Below are 13,658 nucleotides of genomic sequence, written 5' to 3' on the forward strand. Positions count from 1 at the left end.
CCAATATACACTATATTTTATCGGTTCCCGGAAATTCATCGAGAGGAAGTGAAAAAACAAATAAGAAAAATGCTGCACGAAGGTATTATAGAAGAATCTACTTCACCGTTTTCTGCACCCATTTGGATCGTACCAAAATGATCAGATGCTTCCGGCAAGAAAAAATGGAGATTGGTAATAGATTACCGCAAACTAATTGAAAAAACAATTCAAAACCGTAATCTAATCCCATGAATAAGTGAGATTATGGACAGACTAGGAAGAGCTAACTATTTTACATCCTTGGATTTAGCTAGTGGCTTCCACCAAATCGAAGTTGACCCCGAAGACGTACCCAAAACTGCCTTTAGTACCCCACAAGGTCACTTTCAATTCAAGAGAATGCCTTTTGGACTCAAGAATGCCCCATCCAAATTGCAAAGCGTAATGGACAATGTATTACGAGGACTTACTGACGAAACCTGTATTGTTTACCTTGACGACATCCTAATTTACAGTACTTCTCTTCAAGAACACATACAAAGAGTTAAACAAGTATTTGACAGACTGAGAAAATTTAAATTAAAGATACAACTGGACAAATCCGAATTCCTTCAAAAATCAATAGTATACTTAGGTCATATAATTACCCCGAAGGTGTAAAACCTAATCCTGAAAAAATTTCTGTAATCAAAAACTTCCCGATTCCCAAAACCCAAACCGAAATCAAAAGTTTCCTTGGACTTCTTGGATATTACCGCCGTTTCATACCAAATTTTGCCAAACTGACCAAACCCATGACTAAATGCTTGAAAAAAGGAATGCGAATAATTCATGACAAGGAATTCAAAGTCTCTTTTCAAAATTGCAAAGAAATTTTAACAAACGATCCTATATTACAATATCCAGACTTTTCCAAACCAATGATTCTAACAACCGATAGTAGTAACTATTCCCTTGGAGCAGTATTATCACAAAGTACCGTTCCAAATGACAAACCTATAGCTTACGCCTCACGAACCCTGAACGATTCAGAAATCAATTATTCTACGATTGAAAAGGAATTAGAAGAATACGACTATAAAATATTTTTCAAGCGCGGATCTTCAAATGTTGTCTCTGACTGTCTAAGTAGAATACAAATTAACGCTTTAGAAACTGATTCAATTCTTACGAGAGTTCGAAAACTCTTTAGAACAAGAAAACAATTCTATAAATGAACAAAATCAATCAAAAGTAAATATTATCTCAGACGTACAAATACCGCCTCCTAAAAATACCACTAATATACCTCCAAATTAACGAGACGAACTCAATACACCTGAACCTAACTGGACGAAACCTTCTACCCCTAAATCCAATTCCTGAACTATTCATTCAGCTTTTGAAACCACTAACCAAGGAATTCCTATATTAGATGAAATTATTAATAACAAAGTTCACCAAATTTTAGTATATCCAAATTTATATCAAAAACTAGACATCTCTCACGATACATACGAAAATCACAAGATTACGAAAGTTAAAATTCCAGAAAATGACAACGAACGTTTTATATTCGAATTTTTAGTAGAAAACACAGATCTTCTATCTCTATTTTAACAAAGACAACATGTATCATGATTTTAATAGAGTTTATTCGAAACATTTCTCCTCAAATCAACCAAGACTTATCAAATGCACTAAATTAGTAAATACGGTATCAGATAAAGAAGAACAGATCCTTTTACTCAGAAATTACCACGAAAGCAAAACCACACACAAAGGAATTCAAGAAACCTTCGAAAAATTAAAAATAAATTACTATTGGAAAAATATGAAAAAATCGATTACTAATTACATTAATTCTAGCGCAATTTGTCAGAAAAATAAATATGCTAGAGAAAAACCTTATGTTCCGCTAATGTTAACCAAAACTGCATCAAAACCATTCCAAATTATACACGTCGACGTTTTTGTTTACAACGGAAAATCTTATCTAACCTTAACAGATGCATTCATAAAATTCGCACAAGCAATGCACATTCCTTCTAAAACAGCTGTTATTATAAGTAAAGCTCTAATAAAATATTTTACATCAATCGGAGTACCACAATTAATTGTTTTAGATAAAGGTACAGAATTCCATAACGATACTATTAAAGAACTTTTGGCATTACACAAAATTAAAATGCATTTCACCACAACTGGTCATCATGAATCCAACTCCATAGCTGAAAGAATTCATTCAACCTTGATTGAACATCTTCGAATACTACGAGAACTTTACCCCGACGAAGATGATTTAATGGATTACGCAATAATAGGGTTCTATACACACTTCTACAAATTTCACCCCTTTTGAACTAACCTTTGCTCATACAGATTCTAGAAACCCAAACGGAATTTTTATACCCCAAACTTTCTATAATGACTATGTAGACAATCATCGAACAAAGTTACAATATGTTTATAAAGATGTACAAGAAAAATTAAAAACAAATAAGGAAAAAATTTTACAAAAACGAAATACTAACGGTGATTCGAATAGTGAATTCAAAATTGGTCAAATTGTATACAAGCATAATCCCAAAAAACGAAATAAAAAAGACAAACGTTTCCTAGGTCCTTTCGAAATTACTCAAATACTTGACAGAAATCGTGTTGAAATTTCTGAAAAATTACTTAAACATAAAAAACTTAAAGCACATAAAGAAATTGTTCACATAAATGAACTAAAAAAACCTCCCATTTCAGTTTCCTCTTTTGGACCGCTGAAGGAAGACTAGATGCACCCAAATTCCATAACCTAAACGATAATCCTGGCCTCCTACCCTTACGACTAGATACTGCTCATATACAAACCGACTTTTGGACTTTCATATATGTTTATGACATTACAAATATAACTGATCACTTTCTAAATTTAAAGGACCAATATGATAACCTATACGACTATTTTTCAAATCATCCTAGCATGTTCAACTTCACAGAGTACTTTGATAACTCCTACCACATAATTCGAATAATAGAAAATAAAATCACTTTACAAATAGAACAATTAAACCCATTATGGGGAAAACATGCGAAACGATCTCTTTTTGACGGAATTGGCTCAGCAATAAAATTTAGGTAATTTAGATCAAGAAGATGCAATCCGATATGACGAAGCTATCGAAACCTTATCTAATAATCAGAATAATATCAAAACATTACTTACACATCAAATTACATTACTAGAATCATCTATTAAATCATTCGAAAATAATTCCAGAATACTATCCCGCAATCAAGAAATATTGAGCTCACGTATTAATGATTTACAAAAAGAATTGAGGAATATGAGAACGGAAATGATAGAAACTTACCATTTCTTTTCAATTGAACAAATTGTTTCCCACTTTTCGACCAGTTTTCAAATCATCTATGACATACTCGACAGAATAGAAGTAGCTATAAGCTTCGCAAAAATGAATACTTTCCACAATTCTATAGCAAATCCACATGAAATACTTTCAGAGATAATATCAGTTAAGAAAAATATTGATGAGAATAACAAGTTTCCATTTGAAACATCGTTGAATAATATCTTATTATATGAAAAAATTATCAAAGTTAAAAGTTACAGTAAATATAATAGTATTACTTTTATATTAGAAGTACCGATTGTAGAGTTTCTTGAATGTAACTACTATCACCTTTACCCCTTACCTACACCTTCAAACAAAAATTTCAAACTCATACTACCCCAATCCAAATTTCTCCTTTTAAATGAGCAAAACTATGCCTCTACGAACTCTGAATGTCAAGAAATAATTAAAGAAGAATTCATCTGCCGAGGACTATAAAGAAGAGCAATATCAAGTAACTCTCCTTGCGAAGTCCAGTTATTGAAATATTCTCAATCTACCTATAATCGCCGAGATATCCCGTCTACCATTAGTGAAGTCAAAATTCAGAAATTAGAAACCGACCATTGGATTGTGATTACCCCGTATAGCGTTATAGTCAAACAAAACTGCAACAAAGACATTACAAACTTTCCTGTGAACGGTAGTTATCTAATCGAACTTAACAAAGAATATGACATTTTAATAAACAACTTTCATCTAAAAACTTTTAAATCCAGAGTGCCTAAATATAAAAGAATTGATTTACCCAAATTAAATATTCATACAAGAAATTTTACTCCAGATAATGCTAACCTGAAACCTGTGCATTTGGATTCAATTGATCTTAACGAAATTAACAATGTCATGAGTGCTATTCAAGAAGATAAAAAGTCAGCTGAGAAGATAAACTCGTTACCCATTCATTTTCAAAGTATAAGTTTTTATTCAATTTTATTATATCTTATAGTTACAGCCTGCGTTATATACCTAATAATTAGAATAAGAAGAAAGAAGAACCAACCCGAAAGGGAGACAACAAGCGAAGATGTTTTGAAAAATTTTCCTCTAATGCCGGACTCTGGTCCATCCCCATAGTTCTCTCTTAGGGTGGAGGAGTTACGTCAATGAACGTTGTTTATTAAGCTTTATTGTATAACGCCGACGAGGCACTTTGTAAAACATATAAATATTGTAAACCTGTAATAAATTCAGATTCTGTTTTGTCAATGTATTGAATAAACGTTTCTCGACGTGTAATTCGTTTTTTAAAAACGCCTTCTCGAAGTTCAGTAACGTAATTCGTGTCAATTTGCATATCTAACAGGCAAATTTCGCAGACTACACTGGTACAATTGACAACTGGAATTCAAAACTCTCCGACGAACAAATAAAACGTAGTATGTGCTTTCTTAGACATAGAAGGCGCCTTTGAGAATACTCCGCACGATGCTGTCAGAAGAGCATAAGATGCGAGAGGAGTAGATAGGGCAACCTCCAGATGTATGGCAAAAACAGCAGAAAGTAGGGCAAAGCACCATTTTAATCAATGCAAAGGGAATGCCCACAAAGGGAAATTGCGTTCCCACTTATGTAGTAAATGAACTATTATGCGGGTTGACGGAACTCGGTATAATTTGTCAAGGATATGCAGACGACATAGTCACCTACGCAAAAAGATGTTTCGAAATTATACTCTGTGATATATTTCAAAAAAGACTCAACTATAGAAAAAGGTGGTGTCGATCAGTAGTGCTAAATGTCAATCTGGGACTCATACTAGACAATAAACTTTTCTGGAACAAACATGAAAAAGACAAAGCCACAAAAGCCCTAATGCAGAAAATGTGCAGGGATGAATTGGTGTTGTGACCCGAAGATCCTATGGTGGATGTACACGGCAATTGTGAGACCAATCATCACATATGAGGCAGTGGTTTGGAGCACTAGAACTAGCCTGAACAACACGAGGAACAACCTCTCAAAGGTACAAAGACAGGCTTGTTTATGTGTCACCTGGGCCATAAATCTTGCCCAACAGCTGCACTAGAAGTGGAATAGGAATACAGTAAAAAGAATTTTGGTTATGGGAGAAAAAGTAAATTTTCAAGAAAAAATTAAAGTCTTGCGATTTTATATCCATTTGCCTTGACGAATCTACCGACTTAACAGGCTCTGCTCGCTTAGCAATTTTTGTACGTTATTTTGTTTAAAACAATATTAAAAAATAGTTAATACGTTTATCAACATTAACAACAACAAAATGATTAGACATTTGTAATGCAATTATAGATGTATTGGAAAAAAGAGAAATAAATGTCCTTCTAAAATTGTGTCAGTTAGCACTGACGGAGTCTGTAGCTTAACTGGACGGGACAATGGATTTAACAATTTATTTACTAATAGTATTGGATACACACTTTTTGATTTCCATTGCGTTATTCACCGATAAGTGCCAAAATAGGTTAAAAATGAGGATTCCAACGATTTTTAGAATGTTGTAGTTGTAAATTGTTGATTCATGCTCTCACTTAAATAAATTAAATATGAAAGTACTAGGTGTTATAGGTTTTGACGTCAAATTACAGATTTGTGATATTCTCACAAATTCATATTTTTTGAATACAAAAAATTTTTTTTCTGAAAGTGATTGTCAAAGAGAGACTCATTAACAGAAGAATTTCCAATACTGATTCAATCCCTATATAAGGAATTTTCTGCAAGATTTACGCAGCTTAAAGAATTTTAATATATTTTAAAAAAAATTATATTCTAATACAATACCATTTGAAAAATTAATTTTAAAGTCTTTTAGTAATTAGATTTTATTGAATTAGAAATTAAATTAGCATCATATGGAACCAAAAATTTGTTAATTCAAGTAGTGATTTAGAAATCATTGAAAGTAATCGATTATTGGATAAAATAAATAAAATTGCAGAAGATGAAATTCTAACTACATGGAATTCTATTCCTGGCTCGTTTAAAAATTTAGCAACGGCAAGTTTATCAATATTTATATCAATCTCTGTTTTTAGAATTTAATTTTATAATAAATAAATAAAGGATTAGAATGACAGATGGGTCGCACTGTTGAAATTAATTAAATATGAAAAAGATATTAATTCTTTATCATCTTGTGTACAGCAACAAAAATCATTAAAAATTTAATAATTAATTAAATATTAAAAAATTAATAAAAAAGTGTTTTAAGAAAAATTGCTTTTATTTGTTTATTCAATTACATTTACGTATAGTTTCACCACATTTCAAATGAAATATTATTGTGGCATGTTAAATATTTAAAAAATAATTTTCACGTGGCACGGAGGTTGGCCATCCCATTATTTTTATCTATTTTAACTGGATTATAGATAGTTACACAAAAAATGTAAACTTGTAAAAAGCGTTGGAACATATTTTTTACGTGATTTGGCGAGTGCAAATTTTGAGAGACAATCTCAAAGAATCGGAAGTAACAAAATTAATCGGTTATTTATTTTCGAATTTGTATGAATAGGACAGTAATCGCATTCGCTTATCAATCGTATATTAAGTATTTCCACTTACCCGTTTTGCTATTCTAAAAGATGATTTTTCTAATGTATTGTCATTTGTTACTGCCATGTTTGCTAATAATCATAGTCATCTGAAAGGAATGTATATTAGTTTTTATTTAATGGAGACGAAAAAGATCGATTTTTAAATTGATTCGCAACCTGATGAATCGATTCATAAAAAAATCGAGGACTAAAAGATCGATTTCTAAAAAATCGATTTTTTTTAAATTTGTATTTACAATGGATTCATTTTATGAAAAACAAGAAAAATGCCATGATGAAATCAATCTCTGCGATGTCTTATCAGTAAAATCTAAGATTTTAAAGTTCAGAGAATCCGATAATAAGTCTACTTGGATCCTAGCGGTTCTGTTTATCACTTGTGATGTTGCTGGCAATGGAAAAAGACGCTAACAAGAAATAGATGATCCCACGATACTCATATATATCACGGCTATTGAGTGAACATGATAATGAATTGAGTTGTTGTCAGTATAAGATCAAAATTTAAGTGCACATCTGCCTGCGACAATGTTTCCGCTTATGCCCTTTCCAAGTGTATTATTATATGTAGAAATTTACTTTTTCACGGACACTAAACACACAGCCATCGCTAGAGTTGAATAATTAATCGTTTAACTGGCAACACCGAATATTACGCGTACATTTTATAGAGAAAAAAATCGTATGTCGATTTTTAAGATTCACTGAATCACTGATTCACTGAATAGTAAAAAATACGGATTTAAAAAATTTATTTGGTCCGAGGAATCAATCGATTAATCAATTTTAGATCGCCATGTCTAGTTTTCTTGGCCATCAAGATTAGGTTGCAGTTGTACGTATTTACTGAATTTTCGTTTCTTTGTGATATTTTTTTGTGTTGAGCGGTTTTAATAAAGTTGATCTGACTGTTATTTTTTTTTAATTGTACTTTCTATTATGAGATCATAATGCCCTCACTACTAATTTAAAATATAGTAGTTGAATGTCGTAAATCACAAAATAAGACACATACACACACAATTCCTATTATTTTCCAATAAGCCTATACTACTAATTTCATGTTGTCGATTTACTTGACGATTTATAAACAAAAACGGTTTCAGTCTGGTTGGTAATATTTAGATTACGATACTCCATATTTTTGTGTAATTTATTTTAGTGCGTATTTGTTCCATTCATACCTAAGAGGGTAGTTCTATATAAAGGAAAGTGTCTAGGTTTTAAACATTGTTTATTTACCTACATATACCCATAATATAACAGAAACAGTATTATCAAATTCAATAATTTCACAATTTTACTAGTCATATTTTTAATAGTCTCTAATTTCACGGAACAGGCAGGAGCTTGTAACCGCATACGGCCTTAAGAACGTGAAATTTAACTAGTAAATTCAATAACAATATAAATAATACATATATAGACATGTCTTTGCATCAAATATTACTTTTGGAATTAAAATAATACTTTATAACAGGTATAAAGCATACATTATACTCTACATTTTGATTCCAACGTTCGTGGTTCGTGCGTGTTAGCGCATAGGCATATTGGTGTATTGAGCTTATACGTATTTCGAATTTCATTATTCGGAATTTGTTTAAAGCCTTGCCTCATTCATAACACCATACAATTAATTTAAAATAAAAAAAGACAAATCTTTAAGGGTTGGTTTGTTTTATCATTAAATAATATTTATTTCTAAATGATTACTTAGTTTTTGCTATATATTCATGACGCAAATGCAAATAATGACATTAAAATATTTCAAATGATCAAATTTCCTTTAATTTTAGTGATCCACTTCGTATATCCAGGTGCTGTCTTTGACAGTCTAAATGAATGTACATTATCATCAAAGTCCTCTAGTTTTTTTTTTGCGTATATTTTTAGAAGAAAATATTTACTTTGAACTTATTAAAAGATCAAATTTGGCTTCGTAATTTAATATTAGATCGTACATTCATAGAATATATTCTGGTTTTAAAACAATTATTACCTACAATGAAAAATCATTATTCCAATGGCAAAAAAACATTCAGTTAACTTATCCAATTTTACTGTTTGAAAACCTTTATTTAGCATGAATTGCGTTTGCTTTTGAGTTGCTTATATAATGTGTTCGGGGTTAATTAGATTAATCTTTATTCTGTTATTGATTCTATACACTTAAGTCCAGAAATTCCATTTAGGTGTAAGTGGAAGATTAATGTAGTGATATAACAAAAATTTTATAAAACTGAGGTCAACATGCAAACACGTTCTGATTAATACATAATAACCCATTACCCACTTCTCATCATCGTAATTATAGCCTACAGAAAAAATACTTTTGATGACAAAGTAGTAGGTATGCAGATTTTAGAAGACATGAAAATTAGTAACTGTTAGGAAGTGACGTCAATCCTATTTTTGAACATAAAAAATATTATTTTAACAGTCTGAAGTTGTCCAAGGATCTACCACGAATTTTTTTTACGAAATGAACCGAACTTTTTCAAAAAATGTTACTGAAGGAGACATATAATGAAATTACAATAGGCTACATATTTTACTGCCGAAAATTGAGGATTAAGTGGATAAAAAGTTTTTGCGTGTTTTTGAACATATTCCACGATTTTCAAACGAAGACCCAAAAAAAAGAAAAATTAATTAACTATTGAAAAGTTCACCTAATTAGAAAACAATTAACCAAAAACAGTGATGATTATTTTTATAACGCCAAAAAAATTCATGAAGTTTACGTTTAAAAGATGCCGCGTATCGTTCGTTTCGAAATCGAAACCACAAAATTTCCTTCGATTATCGCAAAGAACACATACGGAACCTACTGACAAAAAATTGTAATGCAAAATTTTTTATAACGCCAAAAAAATTCAAGAAGTTTGAGCCCTGAAGCGCATCGTTCGATTTGAAATCGAAGCTCCTAAATTTTTTCAAATTCTATTGAACTGTTGCAAAGAACACTCAATAAGGAACTTATGAACAAAATATTTTGAAGTAAGTATATTTTAAAATGTCAAAAAAAAATTCAGCCCCAAATTTTTTTCAAATTTTATGTAACTATTGCAAAGAACACTCAAGAAAGAACCTATTAAAAGAAAATCGTGATGTAAGTATTTTTTATAATTATAATATAAAGAAATTCATAAAGTTCACTTTATATAAATATGGAAAAGAATATAGTTAACTTTTTTTTACTCTTTGGTCAATTCCAGTAAAAAGGCTTATTACTTTAAAAAGATAATAGTACATGTTCAACATACGACAAATATCTCAGATTCAAAAGTAATACATTTTAATTATACCATTCAAAAAAGATGCCTGGAATTGTCGAGTGTATATAGTAATTACTATTAAATTACTATTAAAATTACGCTGAAATTACTATTAAAAACAAAGAAATAAAATGTGCCAATATCAAATATGTGACGTGTACACATATATGTGAATTATGTAATGATAGGCTTCTTATTGAGTGTCCTTTGCAATAGTTAAAGAAAATTTGGAACTATTTTGGGGTTTCGATACCTAAACGACCGATGAGCGTCAGCGTGGAAATGTAATTTACACAAATTTTTTTACGTTATAAAAAATACTTACATCACATTTTTTTGTTAATAGATTCCTTATTGAGTATCATTTGCAATAGTTGATGAAAATTTGGGAAAATTGTCGGGCTTTGATATCAAAACGAATGATGTGCGTAAGGGCTAAAGCATACATTTTATAAATTTTTTTTGAAATTATTGAATATATTTACATTAAATTTTTTTATTAATAGATTGCTTATTAGGTAATCTGCGCAATAATTGAAGGAAATTTGGAAAAATGAAACAAAGAAAAGGAATAACCTAACCTAAAGATTTTCAAAAAATTGGTCAAATTATGATATTCAATTGTTTTTTTTCAAATTGTTACGTAGGTCTCCTTTCTATATTTAATGTACCGGAAAAATTAACAAAGTTGAAATATCAATAATTTTTATAACTAAAAATAGAGTGGATCTCACGTCCAAATAATAACGTAATATTTTTCCAATCTGATAACTTTAAAACTTAGGGATGCTCTTTTTGCTTATTTTAAAAATACATGAGATATATTATCCATATGGAGAGGTGGGGCAGATGTATTCGCAAAAATTATAAATAAAACAAATACGCGAATAACCGTAATATTATCAGCAAAATATACAATTGCCTGCAGATATCGGAAAATTTTCCAAATAGGGAAGATACTGAGATATAATTTTGATTGTTAAATTTTTAAGATAATTTACATAATAACAGTTATCAACCGTTGACACTAAAAACATATCCTGTATAAAATGGTGCTTATTATGAAGATGTGAGAATAGAATACCAATTTCTATATATGACGTAGGCACAATGCAAAATCAGGCATTTGATAAAAATCCTAGTCATTTCATAAAGAACCGGCCAAACTTTATCCTGAGAAATTTCTTGCGTTATTACTACATCATTTTATGCAACTTGTGAAATGCCGGCAAAACACAAGTTGCAATCTATGTATCACAATAAGGCCAAATAGTTTTAGGCATTTTACAATTTGCGGATATGAGTTAATCAAAACAGATGATCACGATAATTTTATATTTGCACGTCAACAATAACATACCTAACCACAAAAAAGTACGATTGTTTTAAAGTTCGTTAGGTGTTTAAGGTGAAAAATGGGTGACAATCGCGATGATGTTATGCAAGTAATAAACGATACGGTTCACTTAGAAGCAAAAGTGCCGTTCAACAAAGTTGAAGTTGAAGTCTCTGATCGAGTAATCACATTAAGACAGGCAGTTGCATAGAAGCTCCACAACGAGTAATAAATAAATAGATATTTTACCCTTGCAATATTTACTTTATGTTGAGAATTTAATTATAGGTATTGAGTTTATTTGTTTGATATGTATTTCACATTATAGTAAAAGTTTGTTTAGAGACTCATGCACTCAAGTATTTATGTAATTTTAGAAATGTTTTTTCATGTATTACTTTTGAAATAAAGCTGTGACTGATAAATCTATTTCTTATTTCTAATTGTGACTAGGATATAACAGGAAAATTGTAAAATGTCTAAAAATAACCATGCAAAATGAGATACGTGGTCTCCCACACTTGTTATGCCGGAATTTTGTCAAATTGCCTACAATAAGTCATAACGCAAGAAAGCTCAAAGAATTAAGTTTTGCCGGTTTTTCGTAAAATGCCTAGGCTTTTTATCAAATGCCTGAATTTGCATTGTGCCCAAAAACATATACATTCAAAGCATAAATTTGTAATACAACATTGATGAATTTCAATAAAATATTATTTTTCGACCTTTCATGTCTATAATTTTTTCTTTATCATAATGAAAACCTTAATTTTCGCAGGCTCTTGATACAAGATGAAAAAGCTAATATATTATGGCAATATTATCAACTTTAAATGAAAACAAAAACAGTTTAGTATAAATTTCAACACACGTGTTAAGTTTTTCATTTTTCCTGAATCCATCCCTGTTATTCCACTACAAAGATATGTAAACAATATAATCGGTTTCACCCTTTCTCTGTAATCTTGTTCAAAATAATTATCAATTGAACAATTCTATAAATTTTTACTTACCTACATAGGAAATTGAAACTAATTGTAAGAAAATTGGCTTACTGTTAGATTATTTTAGAAGGTTGAAATTATTTGGTTCATTAGTATACCAATCAAACCCATTCCTATGGGTTACCATTCTTTTATACACCCAATAAAAATAAAAATATGCAACACACAAGAGAAATTCCTTTCCTTACCTTAAAGAATTTCAAACAAAACTGCTGTAATATAACCTCGATTTTATATACACAATACAAACATTCAATAAACAGTCAACTAATAGAAACAAACACTATTACTGATGATAAAAATAACTCAACTGTACACTTTAACTAACAATTCTCATTATTTGTATTATTTTAATTGAAACAACCAACTGTTCTCTGTAGTAAAATTTTCACATCTACGTATTCACCATACTAAAAATTTAACCCAACGATCGCTTGCCACGAGAGCTGAGTCAACTTTTATGTCCATTTTTTCTCTCTCTCCAGCGCACTACAATTAATCAAATCAATGTGTGGTCTTGATATCCATTCATTAACATATTTAACTATCGTATTATTTGTATGAATATAAAGTAGGTTTATAATATTATATACGTTATATATATTCTGAATGTTCTTGATTTTAGATCTCTGTAATAATTGATGAAAAATCAATTTTTCAAGAATTATTAGAAATAACAATAATAAGAAAATTAGAAAAAGCTAAAAAAACATAACAGTTGAAATAAATGAAGTAATTCCGATTAATTCTTTTCAAAAATTTGAGGATAAATGTCGAGAAAGAACTGAATTACTTTTTAATAAATGCAAAGAAAAAAATATTAAGAAAATTGATAATCTAATATTAATACAACAACCTATTGCTGAAAATAGAAAAGAAATAAAATCAAAATGGGTCGAGAATTTAACGGATACTCTCATACAGATGAAGTAAAAGAAGTTTTATCTTTAGGTCCCAATTTTGCACAAAATATTTCCAGTGACAAAGAATTTCCTGTGACAAATATCTTATGTAATATTGAATGCAACACCAATCATATAAATAACGAAACTCAAAATAAAATAAGATCTGATAATATTATCTCTAATTTCTAAAACAAATTGGAAAGCAATATCAAACCTCAAAAT

General features: G+C 30.0%; 1 protein-coding gene across 7 annotated transcripts in view; it reads right to left on the reverse strand.

The window, feature by feature from the left end:
* The window catches only part of LOC130892796 (extended synaptotagmin-2-like), a 122,145-nt gene extending 109,078 nt beyond the window's left edge, over nt 1–13,067 (reverse strand). For 4 of the 7 annotated variants that reach the window (XR_009059102.1, XR_009059101.1, XR_009059103.1 and 1 more), the window contains exons 1-2: nt 12,720–12,999; nt 6,918–6,996 (exon numbers count right to left, since the gene is read on the reverse strand). Coding sequence is in view for 4 of the 7 variants with exons in the window: in XM_057798422.1 (XP_057654405.1) it covers nt 6,918–6,974 (57 nt within the window). In the remaining 3 variants the exon portion in view is untranslated. Of the gene's footprint in view, nt 1–6,917; nt 6,997–12,719 lie in introns of all 7 variants that reach the window. The other 3 variants (XM_057798420.1, XM_057798421.1, XM_057798423.1) reach the window with 3 other exon arrangements.
* Between the last annotated feature and the right edge of the window lie 591 nt (nt 13,068–13,658).

Source organism: Diorhabda carinulata, chromosome 4, assembly GCF_026250575.1.
Source record: "Diorhabda carinulata isolate Delta chromosome 4, icDioCari1.1, whole genome shotgun sequence".
Lineage (NCBI taxonomy): Eukaryota > Metazoa > Arthropoda > Insecta > Coleoptera > Chrysomelidae > Diorhabda > Diorhabda carinulata.